We start from the raw sequence: 13,450 nt of genomic DNA, 5'->3' as shown, positions 1-13,450 counted from the left end.
TACTGAGTACATAAAATAATTATGAAAATAAATAATTACACAAAAAAATATATAATTTTGTCATACAACTAGGGTATTTATTTTTATAATATACATTACAATTATAACATTTTAGCATTTGCTTTGAAAAAGATATTCTCTTTATAAAATTAATTTTAAGTCCTACCACCTTCCTCTTCCTCCTCCACGATTTCCTCCACCTGAACTATTACGATTGAATCCACCACCTCCACCATGACCTCTAAATCTTCCATCATTGGTACCTCTGTTACCAAAACCACCTCTTCCTCCGCCCCTGCCACCAAAGCCTCCTCTACCACCTCCTCCCCCTCCTCTCCTTCCTCCAGCACCTCTTTTCATAACTCGACCAGCACCACCACCTCTTTTCTGTTCTCCAGGAGGTTTTGGTAAAAACCTTTGGAGAGGCAGCAGTTTTGCTGGATCAATATATAACTAAAATCAATAGATAATTAATAATGTATATATAGGACTCATATATAACTAGAAAACAAACTTATAAGCTTCTTATGTTTTTATATTAACATACCTGAGTATCTTTCTCAAAACTTGAGGCCTTTGAATTTTCTAACTTGACAGATACATAATAATTACGAATGTTACCAAATATTTCATCTATCTTTCCAATCTGTTGTTTATTTGCCATAAAGATTGGTGCATTAAAAAATGGTACTTGTTCAATATCTGCTTTAACAACTATCATATCTTCTACGGGCCATTGATAATGTCCTAATGGTGTTACAGTTTCTGGAGGTCCTTGATCATACCTATGATGTATTAACAGAAGAAATATATATTTAAAATGCTTTATAACCTAACCTAACCTAATTTAATTTTTTAAATAATTCTTAATATATATATATATGTATGTATAAATTAATATCAATATTGACGAGATTACCCTCTGCCTCTATCGAAACCGCGTCCTCTGTTAAATCCTCCACCACCTCGACCACCTCCACTGCCTCTAAAACCACCGGCTCCTCTAAAACCACCACGTGGTCCTCGAAAAGACATAATTTCTCAATTCAGTTATTACACTGGAATAATTTATATTTATATATATATATTTTTATACTATTTTACATATATTTTCATTTATATCGATATTTCTTAATTTTAAAAACACTTTCAAATATTCTAATTTATATATAAATACTCCACGTGCGACGTATATACATACACGCGATTATATATTTCACAGAACATTAATAACATAGATGGGAAAGCATGGCATAAATCATGACACCCAATTGTCCCACGTCAATTGTCCAATTCAATACAGAACCTTCTAACTGATTGGTCTAGTGGAAAAACTTCGGACGCTGTGGTTGGCTGTAGTCAAATGGCTTCACGTAAATCTATTTACTCCATGAGTGAGAGAATAAATCTTTCACATGCAAACGCTACATATGTATCTCTCATAAAAGTGCCTTTTCATGCTGATGCTCGACGCTCATTTTTAGCGTCAAAACAGATCACGTGATCAAAATTGACGAATTAGTATTTTTATTTTTGGTCACGTGATATCTTTTGACGCTGAAAATGAGCGTCGAGCGTCAGCATGAAAAAGCACTTTTATCATTAATTAGTTTTTTCACATATATAGTATATCTTATTATAATAAGAAAAAGTAAGCTTATGTTTTATATATGAGGAAGAAATAAAAAAAGGAAAAAGATTTTATTAATGGATTTAGATAAAGGAATGTGATAATTTATTAATTTGTAAATTATTTTTTTTAAATAAAATTTAATATTAACATTAACGTTTTATAATAATTATACATATGTGGAATATAAAGTATTTACAAAATATATAATATATATATATATATAATTTTTTTATAAATTCTTTTCCTGTGAAAGGGATGCAATCTCGTGATTATTGAAATTCGGGAAATTTATTAATATAATTTATTAGAATCTGGTTACTGAACATTCCACAAGTTCTACAAAGAAAACGTTTATATAAATTTATCCACTATATTATTTTACACTGGTGGATGAAAATAATCCTCTACAGAAATATATTTAGGACCGCCAAAAGCGTTAAGTAAAGCGATCGCAAATATCTTCATCTTGGCAAAAAAGAATGCATGATCTATAAAATTAATAATGCAATGTAATATTTGATGCAATTTTTAATATTCTATAAAATGCGATATCTTACTTGCGGGCATATTTGCTAATTGTGGATGACGATCGAAAAATAATTCCTTTGCGATTTGATGTTCTGCAGTATTGTTCTTTACCTATTGAAAATGTTAATAATAATTAAAATCAATATATATAATTCGAACGATAAATAGAATGTAACGATTTATACTGACTGCTACAATTTTTCCACTTATCATAACTCTAGGACATCGTGGGTCCATTGGATCCAATTGTTTATTTTTACAATAGTTTCCTTGTTCCAATGATACTAGAAGAGACGCACGATGATCTTTCTGCAATAATAAATCATTTGTATGGTATAATCGCTTGCATAAAAAATTCAGATTGACATAATAGATATTTCATCAATACAATAAAAATAATACATTGCATTAAAGAGATTAATAATTTTGTAAAAACAAAACATATATAAGCAAAGCTACAATTTTTGCAATTTTCTTATCAATATAAGCAATTGACTTCAGTTATTCAATTACAAGTAAAATAAAGTTTGATTATATCAGTTGAAGATAATGTGCAAAATATTTCAGCTTAAACAAATATAAAGGGAAAAGAAAAAAGCTGACATGTACATCTTAAATAATTAATTATTTATGCAGGTATACACGTAGGGTAATTAGATTATGTAATTGTAATTACAACATGGATATGTACATACATTTTATATATCCAGATATATCGAAAAGAGATACCAAAGTTTTTAAAATGATAAAAAATATCTTCGAGATATTTTATAAATTTTCTTTTAACATAATTAAGTATAAATGTTATATTATTCATTATTTTCAACTGATATATCGTATCTTCTGATAAGATAAGCTAAATTAATAATTTTCTTGGCAATAAATGATCATTTTACTTAATTACGGCACATATCTGAACAATGTATTATTTATTATTTTCAACTAATATCTTCTGGTAAGATAAGCCAAATTAATAATTTTTTTGGCAGTAGATTGTTTTATTTAATTACATATTTATTATGAGTAATTATTACAAAATTGTAATTAAAAAAAAATTAATTTGGCTTATCTTATCAGAAGATATGATATATCAATTGAAAATATTGTAATAAATAATACAATATTGTACAAATAAAATTTTCATTATAACAACATTTTTTGATTATCTATTCCTTTTCTTGACATTTTTTTCTCGCGCATCAAATATTCTGAATAGAATATGCGTTATATGTATATATGATGTATATGTATAATGTCTACTTACAATGAGATCTTTAGCGGAGAAGTCTAAAGGAGTGAGATACATGTACGGTATTCCAGTTCCGTTTCCAATAGGTCCATCACTGATAGAGACCAAATTCGCAACGGGAAACGTTTCAACATCTTCTCGCGTGCTTATTGTCGCTAAGCCTGCCCAATCTGCAAGTATATAATCATAGTTACGTGTGTGCATAATTATGTAAATAGGAAAAGAAATACGATTTTTCTTTAAATATTGCAAAAATATTAAATGTATAAATAACGGACGTATATCATTAATATATACACTCATCCATTGCATGCACGATAGACCGGATTGTATTCATAAATGTGTTTCTTTTCTTTTGTCTTATATGCAAAAGAATAATTGAAATATTTTAAAATAAAAAATAAAAAATATAATTTTATAAAAAAAAACTTTTAATAAAAATTTGTATTTTCTAATTTCTATTTTTTTAAACAGTACCCTCACGGAAAAGATACTCAAGTCGAGTGTTATTTCGAACACTCGAATTGAGTGTCTCTTTCTTTCATAAGGGAAAAAGAATATGAAAGAAAGAGACACTCAATTCGAGTGTTCGAAATAACACTTGACTTGAGTATCTTTTCCGTGAGGATAAAATTACTTTAATAAGCATCATAATATTAAAAAAAATCATTCTCTAAATAGATTCAATACAATGCGAGTTGTATTTAGTTAATTATTATCTAACCAAATGTGCTTCATACAAGAAACATCCCATACAACACAGAAAGCCCAAAAGACATCTTAAAGATATCTAAAAGGCAATCAGACGTCTTTAAGTAATCTTTTAGAGACATGTGCTGTCTGGGATATAGTGAGATAAAACAAAGAGCACGTATAATATACAGGGTGTCCGGTATTGACCTGCTTCATCCACCCATGAGAAGTGGGGCGATTATTACCCGACACCCTGTATTTATATATATACAAACATTACGTATACCTATACATACAGCACATAAAGGTGAATATTTCGTAAGATGCATTTGTAAGATGCATAGTACAATATTATAAAAATATGAAACGCGTATTATTTCTATATTATAGTTCCATCTTAAAGTTGACTTTCGATAATTAAAAAGTAAATAAAATTAAATAAATATTGATACCCAGATAACACAAGCTATTCGAAAAGAATAAAATGTATTCTATATGTATTTCAAAAGAGACTCAAAATTGGTGACATAAAAATGAATTCTTTTTGAATAGCTTGTGTTATCTGGGTAGATATTACTGTAATGTAGAGTCACAGTATCTTAAGAGTAATATTGTTATATATATATATATATATATATATATATATATACTATGCATGTTATATACTTCATTTTGACGTAAAAAGATTTTCTCAAGCCAATAATATACTGCGTCACTTACCAACTTGATTAACGACATATCTGGCCATTAAAGCTGTTTGATTTTTCAGCGGTAGATCCTGTATGACTCGGTTATTAGTCCTTTGAGGCTCTTGATCATAATCGAATCCAATCGGACGCGTCAGAAAATTAACACTATGTTCATTTGGCTGCTTTGTTCTGTCCCATTCAGCAAATTCATCTTGAAATGCATTCTGATATTTGACATGATTCACTCGTGCGCCAACCTTATGAGCCTCGCTTAATAAAACAGAAAAAACGATAACGCTCGCGATTCGCCACATCATTGCCAGAGCTGTCTCTATGTCGAGTACTTTTTACGATGAGAAATTTCTACTCGGCAATGAAAGACTTGAAAATAAAATTCAAGCACGAATGTCGCGCGACCGTTCTTGCGCACACTTTATATACTTATCATTTACGCAAGATAATGACTATATAAACTACAAAGACTATATAAATAAGCAGTAATATGAGTCAAACGTTTGATAAATTAAATTCGGGCGCACGCGTATCACAAATCACCAGTAAAGTTGATCTTTCATTATACACGCCTGTATAGGGTCTTACGCAACTGTACGACATACAACACTGTGTTTAAAATTTAAATAACAATAAAATGTAACATTCTTTTGAAACAGATGTAAAAACTGATTGTTATCAGATTTATGTTTATAATATTGCATAATACTAATTAAGAGCTTACTTTTAATGCAATCAAACAAAAATTAAGATTTATGTATTCATGTTGTCTTTCCTATTGTCAAAAAAACTCGCAAAGTAGAATTGTTAAGGTTGATAATTTTTTTCCCATAGATTTTATAATATGGTGAATAAATAAATATATATATATATATGTTTTTTTTAATAAATAAATAAATATATATTTATATGTATATATTTTCTCTTACTTTAGAAAGATAAAAATAAATCGGTTCACGAGAATCTCATAAAATTTTAGAAGTTTGTTTGACGCTTGGTTGTGGTGCAAGGTCGAAGAAACTGGTACGACGGTCACTGTCGAGGCTCTCCGCTCGATGTGGGTCATCGTCTAACTGTTTTACGTACCGTTTCTCCGCCCCTGACACTCTGTATCTTTCAGCAGCAACAGCAGCAGCAGCGGCAACAGGGAACAGACGCCTACACGATGATGTCCATCCTTGCGCTATACGTTACGGTAATGTTAGCGGCAATCGCAATCACGAGAAATTGATACAATGCTCTGTCTTCTTGCGGTTTTTTCCTCGAAGATGCCTCGTTACGTTTGAAAATTATTGAACCTGTTATCGACATTAATACATGCAAAAAAAAACTTCATTAAAACTTCATGTAAAATTATGCGAATTGCTTATTTACCTATTTTATTTAGTTTGAGTTTTTGAATTATTTATACATTGTTAAATCTATCGTATAATTATACATATTCATTTTGTTATTTAACTTTGCTGTTATTCTGTCAATAACACTTCATATATTATTCATAACGTAAAGATGAAAGGTTTATTAGGGAAAAATGTCTATGTTATTATTGAAGTGTATTTCGAATGAGAAGAAAAGTCTGCATTGTTTCTCAGCGTGCGAACATACATCTTCATGTGTTTTACAAATAAACGTACACTTCCCTTATTACTTCTTTTTATCCTGTTGGATATTATATCGGGTTTATCTATCTTCTTTAGTTTCCCATAATTATTCGCTTCCTCATTTCTTCCTTGCTCGGCAACGGCGTTCTCCTACTCTTCGAGTCATTCGGAGCGAGATTCTTCCTCCACCGCGTGTCCTCCTGCCCACCTCTTCGTCTTCCTTCTACCGTCCTGACGACAAGGTTGTTCAGTCGTTATACGACCTTCTTCCAGGGTTACGAGTTCGCGAGTTTCCCCAAGGATTCTGATCGTTCTCGGCGCGCTAATTGCAGAAGAAACGTTTTTTTTTTTTTTTTCGACGGAGTTGTTCGCAATTATTAACTTAGATCAGAATCGTGTCGCATCAAAAATCGCGCGCCGATGGATCAGTAAATGGCATCAGGAATCGTAAGAATTCAAGAGGAGGCTTTGATTGTCACCTTTTAAATCCGCAATCCACTATCTTTTCACACATAATTAAGGTATAACAAATCTGAAAAATTATATCTAGATAATTAATAATAAAAGAAGCTATTTATAATGTTATTTAGATAATTTAAATTGAAAAGATGCAAAGATAAATAAATAAAACAACAAAAAACTAACAGGCTCTTTTTTATCTCTCTCTCATTAATATATTAACTGATCAATAATTAATAAGTTTAAATTTGTATATATTTAAATTCAAAAATTTTTCATAAATACCAAACTCTGTTATATATATGTATATATAATATTTGTACGTTCGTAAACGATAATATTTATCGAATTTAAAAAAAAAAAAGACTAAAACAAATACAAATATTGCAATTTTTTACAATATTGACAAAATACAATTGTAAAGCTAAGCGAAAAAAAAATCACGCGTATAAAATACCATTCGTGACACGGTCATGTACATGAAACTGAAATTACACAATTCGGGGGCAAAACCCCAAAAGAGGGAACAAAGTGGGTCATACTGACCAACATCATCTGGCGCGTTCCATTCAACCATGTCAGAGGAAACACCACAGGTCACAACCATAATCATGAACATTATGATCACGTTATGAATGGTGAACGCGTCATCGCATACACACATAGATGATTTCAGTGGATGAATGCATGTCACCGTACAACGTTATTCGACCTGAATATTAAAGCCAAATAGAGGATTATCAAAGCTGTAGGACAGCTTGGAAGAGACATGGACGGAGTATGCTACCGATTTATATGGAAAGCATGTAGAAAGAGAAAAGAAAGAGATGATGCGATGTCGGAAGAAGAAGAAGAAAGATAGGGAAAGAGAGAGAGAGAGAGAGAGAGAGAGAGAGAGAGAGAGAGAGAGAGACTACTAAAACCCGTTATACATTGAAACGGAATTCCATTTGACGTAATATGATTCCCTATTCTGTACATACATTACGGGTTTATCGTAACGTCTATGTTAATATGTAAATTTGCATTTTGCCCTCAAAGTACGAAAATCATGTATATATTCATCATATATTTAAATTTTTTTTTTTTTGCGTACAGCTTCGATAGTCGGAATTTATCAAAGGTAACGGTTTAACAGGCCGTTACAATTAGCGATTCATTTAGTATTATGCATTATTGCGTTATTTATACAGACATGACGCGTTTACAGTAACGTGTATCCAGTTTGGACAGCATTTCCATCGACGTATCTGCTACACAAAAACGTTGATAAATTTTATATAAATTGACATGATATGTATATATAAATTTAATTTAATTGGCAAATATTGAATCATATTATTATCTGTCTTCTTTTTTCGTGCACTACTTTCGCTGATACCTGCATACAAAAAAACTTGGATAAAAGCTATCACAAGTAAACCGCAAGCGTATAAAAATGAAGCATAAAATGATAAGAGAAATACATGTAAGAAACGAAAAAAATTTACATAAAAATTATATAAAATAAAAATAAAAAATATGCAAATAATAAAAATGAAAAAAGTTGCAAATAAAAATTAAAATTAATAAAAATTAAAAAAATTGCAAATTTGCATGTAGATAATTTCCATTATACAAATGTCATCAAGTTTTTTCTATATTATTTTGTAGAATAATGAAATATTTTTCCGTTGTCACACATCCGTTAATTGATCTGTGTTCTACAAAACAAAAAAAAAAAAAAAAAAATATTATGATTAGAAAAGATTGTAATAAAAAATGTAGATTTAGAGCCTAGATCTATGGAGCCAAGAGATTACTATAAATTGATTATAAATGATATTTTCCAGATATCGTGTATATGAAATGCGGGGATGTTTATGGACGCTCCTCGCTGTTCTGACATGCGTGTCGGGCGAGTTTCTGATGGGCGGCCACCTGGACAACAATGCCGGATCCCAGCGATCCGGTAAGATCGAGAGCTCTTCCACGTTGGGGCGTAAGACGCGTCTAGACGACCTTGACCTGGATCTTGTGGCGGAGGAGAGTGCCGTTGCCGTTGGCGCTATCGCTTCAACCGGTGACAGCGACGGCGACGTTCCACGTTACCATATTCCGTATCCTTTCGCCTTCAACGGAGGTAAGCCGTTCTCACTGGAGAAAGACCCGATAACCGGCAAAATTGACTTCGAGAAGGCACCGCCCGTCAAAGCTCTCAATTATACCAGTCATTATCACGAGCGCGAAGATAAAGAGAGCGAGGATGGTGACATAGGCGGTGACGAGAAGAACGCTTATCCGGAGCGGAAAAAGAACAAGGGCAATGGCAAAGACAACGAAGACGTCAGTCCAAACGAGATCAACACGTATGCTAATTTTCATGATTTCCTCAATCTACCCGTCCACTACTCCTCGGACAAATACGAAAACGACAAGTACCCGTTGATCTCGAGCTCGTACGCGAACACGAAGGTGCAAAGCGGCGCTAATAGCTATAGCACGTACAATCACAGACCTTATCATTCTGAGAACGATGTGTACGCACGTCCCGTTAAGAATTCTTACGTGCCGATAACGAAAACAAGCACGCACAAGACTACGGCTATCGATGACGATAAAACGAAGTGGACAAGTCCACCGGCGATCACGACTATCGTACCGGCCATCACTACGAACTCTTCGCGAACAATGCTTTCTACTTCGACCAAAGCACCTGCTGTAACCACGTGGAAACCGTCTACTCCGATCGTGTTTTACTCGATCGATCGCACGGAGATAGAAAATGAGAAGAATCTTCTGCCGATCGAAAAACTGCACGCCACCGGTCACGTGGAGTCTCATCGACATCCGAGCAACGTCCCGATGCGAACTCCGAACGATGGTGCGATGATGGAGAAGACGCAAATCGTCCCTTCTCACAAAGATCATTCGAATCTCGATAACTTTGTGTTGTCTCACGCAAAACCTGAAACAAAACCAGCGCAAAATGATGAATATAGAGATTCTTACGACGCTTACGAGTTGCCAGAAGGCGAGAGCGACGGCGATGGCGAAGGTGACAGCGAGGAGAGCGATTACTTTTTACCGCTCAAAGACTTATTGAAGGAGATCACCTCGGGATCCTCTTCCTCAACCACTTCGCCAACGGCATCGACGACGACGACGACGACTACAACTACTACTACCACCGCCGCCACTACCACAACGGTTACCGCGTCGTCGGCAGGAACCACGACGACCGCTACCACGGTCATGCCTTCGCGATTTGTATCTTCAACGCCATCCACGCTTCGAGAAAACGTGTTAACAAACAATCCGTCTCAATTCTCAATCCCGCAACATCCGGTCGTTCCTTCCGCTTATCCTTTAAATAGCGATCGAAGACAGGGTGTCACGGAGCGTCACGATGATTTGATCAGGCATGGATATAGACCTAGCCCGGTCAAGTTGGAATCGATAGAATCAGGGACCAAGATAGAGAGCACAAGTAACATTGTCATTCCGCCGGATCAGGATACCGTGTCTTTTGTTCTCGGTAATCGTCAAAGCGTCGAAGGTGGTTACTATTCAGTTGGGACAGCCGTCGGAGAGAATCCTTACAGCAGTACGTCCGACGTCGACGCCACACTCTGGCCGCTTCACAACAATCCGCACAGTCCGATGAATGGAGTTAAACAGCATTCACTAACTCCTTCCGTCACTGAATTATCGAATTCCAATCGCGTTACGCAAAAATGGTGGCCACCCAACCCTCTGAAAACTAGCAACGAGATCGAACCGATAAAATCTCAGAGTCCTCTCGTCGCTATCGCAAGCGCAGTAATTCAGAACACGAAGAACCGAACAAAAGAGAAAGATTCCGACTACATCGCTTTCCCAGACGACGAAATGAAGGACAAGGACACGACGACGGAGGAGCGTATCGTAATCGTCAACGAAGCGGATGGCAGCATTCGTGAATTAATTACTCCCAAGACGACGACGTTAACTACGACGATGGCGACAACGACGATGAATAAAACAAAGTTAAGTGGTGGAGACTTGCCACAGCTCGCCGAGGACTTGATACCACCCGCGGAAAGTTCCAGGCCACCGCCATACTATTATCATTATCAGTACGATTTATCGAGACCGGATCATTCAAGAGTACCGCAAAGATCACCTTTGCCGCCGCCGCCGCCGCCGCCGCCACCACCATCGCGTATCAAGCCGCATTCGGTACCTCCGTTGGACGCGGGACATAGAAAACGTCCGTATTCGCCGGACACGAAGCTGCCTAACATTCTGCCCCAGTTTCGACCCAACTCAAAAGCATCACATGGTCATCGCGGTTCGGACACGACGGGAACGATCCCAGCCGGGCAAGGTTCGTCAGGTACGAGAATCAGACAACCGTTGCCGAGTCATTCGTCCACCTCACGAAGACCTCTCCTCCCACCAGCACCCTCGTATCTTCAACGTTTGAATCCACCACCACCACCGATCCACGCGATTAGACTAGCCTTCGTGCCAACGTCCAACGCGGACAATATCGCTCTGCCGCACGAGACGGAATCGACAATACGAACGAGACTTCGTCCTCCGCACGCGGCATCATCGATCTCGCGCGTAGGCCTGGAGGAAAACGCGAACAAGTTCACTCACGGTATCGGTCAGGCGAGCAAGAACGGTGAGAGTAGGAAGGAGGATCATAAGAGCGAAGTTGCGGATGAACAGGAAAACGAAGAAAGATATCCGGAGGAACCGCCGATGACACCTCCAAGGCCGCCTCTGTTCCCGAAACGACGTACAGCAGATCCTCCGCGCGTCGCGACTCTACAAATGCTGCAGCATCATGGTGAATTAATCGACGAGAACGACGAGACTGATGAACCCGTGGAATCTATGCTTACCCACGAAGCGGAACGTAGAAAATCTGATAATCACGATCCAGCGGAAATACCCGAGCAACCTGTATACGTTGTGTATCCAGTCAACACTGCGGTCAACATACATCCGGACGACTCCAACGAAAAGGACGGAAGTGTTGTTGTGGGTACGCGAGGCCCTCAACGACCGCTTCCACCCGACACTTTGCTTCAGAATGAGCCGGTAGAGGAGGCACATACCGTCTACAGTGGTAGACCTTTGGTCGCCCTAGATTTTCCATATCCTCTGGAACGGCCCGATCCAACATCCGTTTTTCCCGCCGCTACTGTAAAAGAAACGCCACTATTGATACCTAGCAAACAACGACAGCAGCAACAACAACAGCAGCAGGCTTCCGCTGCGAGCGAGGAAGAGAAAAACGAAAAGGGTGAGCATGTGGACGCGGTAAATGTGATCCCGTACTTGCAAGACTTTCCATCGACTTTCAATCGAAAGAAAAACGACGCGGTGATTTCCGTGACGTTACATCGTACTGCACCGATCGCAGCTGCATCAACGTCGGCAACGGTGACCGCGTCGACATCGACCTCGGCACCGATCGCTTATGTTTACACACCGACGCATGCTCCATATTCGATTCATCTTGATGAGGCCGACGATGATGAAGACCTCGCGGATGCTGCCGCAAATGTCGACGTGAAGCAGCCGGTGTTACTACCTTCTCAACAGCCATCCAGCTCTTCCAGCTCGGCACCGGCACCGCAAAACTTTATGGCTCCTTTCGTCGCCAGTCTGAGCGCCGAGACGCCTAGTAAAAATGGCTGGAGCGTCGTCGTCGTTGAGCCACCAGCAGGGGCGGAAAGGAAATCGGATAGCGACGAAACGAAACTTATCAGCTCGGAGACCGAAACGCAAACCGAAAGGAACGAGTTTGATGCCGACAATTTTAAGCCGCAGCTCTTCGGTGGATTCAAACCAATCTACGAATTTCCTACGGAGGACGCGGTGCGTCGAGACGCCGATACGAACACCGAACTAGACACTCCCAGGCATTCTAAAAAATTGATGATGCTACCTGATAAAGGATAATTTATTAAATGAAAAATACAAAATGTCTCTTTGTGTTTCCCTTCGAGTTTTGCTCTCAGACATTCCGCACTTGCGCTTATTTTACTACTCTTCTCGCGTATACGTAAACGAAAACATCGACGAAAGCGAAAGCAAAACGTGCGTAAGCAAAAGAAACGAAGAGCGAATGTCTTTGCGCGCTGCTCGATGAAAAGACATACATCTTCGTGGCAGAGCCAGCTAATAATGACTGTTGTCACTCACTTTTATGTCGTTTAATCCATAAAAATAACGTCGTAAAATAAAATAATATATAATTTATTGCAATAATTTGCATTAAGCTTTGCCTCGCAGATGTATAATAGCGTCCAAACCTTAGTTAAATAAAAAATATCAGCGAGCATACAAAATGCTGAATAAAAATACTAGTAGTTTTCTATGTGAGCAATATTTTTGGAATATTTTATTGTTATAATTGTGTAATATATATATATCAAAAAGATCCATCGGAAAAAAGATTTAAAAATTAATCTTTGTATCTCGCAAATATTTTACTTACATATGTATATCGAAAAAGAATTCATATATCGTCATTTTACGAGACTATGTAATAGTTTTGGTTAAATTGCTTATATATATTAAAAACTACTTATATGATAGCCTTTTA

The 13,450-nt window shown here is 36.7% G+C and overlaps 3 protein-coding genes across 4 annotated transcripts; 1 reads left to right on the top strand and 2 right to left on the bottom strand.

The window, feature by feature from the left end:
- Window positions 1-50: 50 nt before the first annotated feature.
- Window positions 51-1,219, bottom strand: Gar1 (Gar1 ribonucleoprotein). The gene is made up of 3 exons (XM_072899466.1): window positions 920-1,219; window positions 548-785; window positions 51-453 (listed from the first exon to the last, which is right to left on the bottom strand). The coding sequence occupies exons 1-3, from the start codon at window positions 1,033-1,035 to the stop codon at window positions 163-165; spliced, it is 645 nt and encodes a 214-aa protein (XP_072755567.1). The 5' UTR covers window positions 1,036-1,219; the 3' UTR covers window positions 51-162.
- Window positions 1,220-1,920: 701 nt separating this feature from the next.
- On the bottom strand, window positions 1,921-5,258 carry Creg (Cellular Repressor of E1A-stimulated Genes). Its single transcript, XM_072899026.1, has 5 exons — window positions 4,824-5,258; window positions 3,426-3,580; window positions 2,351-2,470; window positions 2,191-2,272; window positions 1,921-2,121 (listed from the first exon to the last, which is right to left on the bottom strand). The coding sequence occupies exons 1-5, from the start codon at window positions 5,107-5,109 to the stop codon at window positions 2,012-2,014; spliced, it is 753 nt and encodes a 250-aa protein (XP_072755127.1). The 5' UTR covers window positions 5,110-5,258; the 3' UTR covers window positions 1,921-2,011.
- A 466-nt stretch (window positions 5,259-5,724) lies between these two features.
- On the top strand, window positions 5,725-13,437 carry LOC140669752 (uncharacterized). Of its 2 annotated transcripts, none has more exons than XM_072899832.1 (2): window positions 5,725-5,999; window positions 8,697-13,437. In XM_072899832.1, exon 2 carries the CDS (start codon window positions 8,713-8,715, stop codon window positions 12,802-12,804), a length of 4,092 nt encoding a protein of 1,363 aa, XP_072755933.1. In that variant the 5' UTR covers window positions 5,725-5,999; window positions 8,697-8,712; the 3' UTR covers window positions 12,805-13,437. The 2 variants fall into 2 exon arrangements, with proteins under 2 accessions (XP_072755933.1, XP_072755932.1); XM_072899831.1 differs by lacking the exon at window positions 5,725-5,999 and adding an exon at window positions 6,528-6,926.
- The last annotated feature ends 13 nt before the right edge of the window (window positions 13,438-13,450 follow it).

Source organism: Anoplolepis gracilipes, chromosome 9 (genome assembly GCF_047496725.1).
Source record: "Anoplolepis gracilipes chromosome 9, ASM4749672v1, whole genome shotgun sequence".
Taxonomy (NCBI): Eukaryota; Metazoa; Arthropoda; class Insecta; order Hymenoptera; family Formicidae; genus Anoplolepis; species Anoplolepis gracilipes.
The sequence above is the reverse complement of the archived record's forward strand: the minus strand, read 5'-3'. Positions and strand labels throughout refer to the sequence as shown.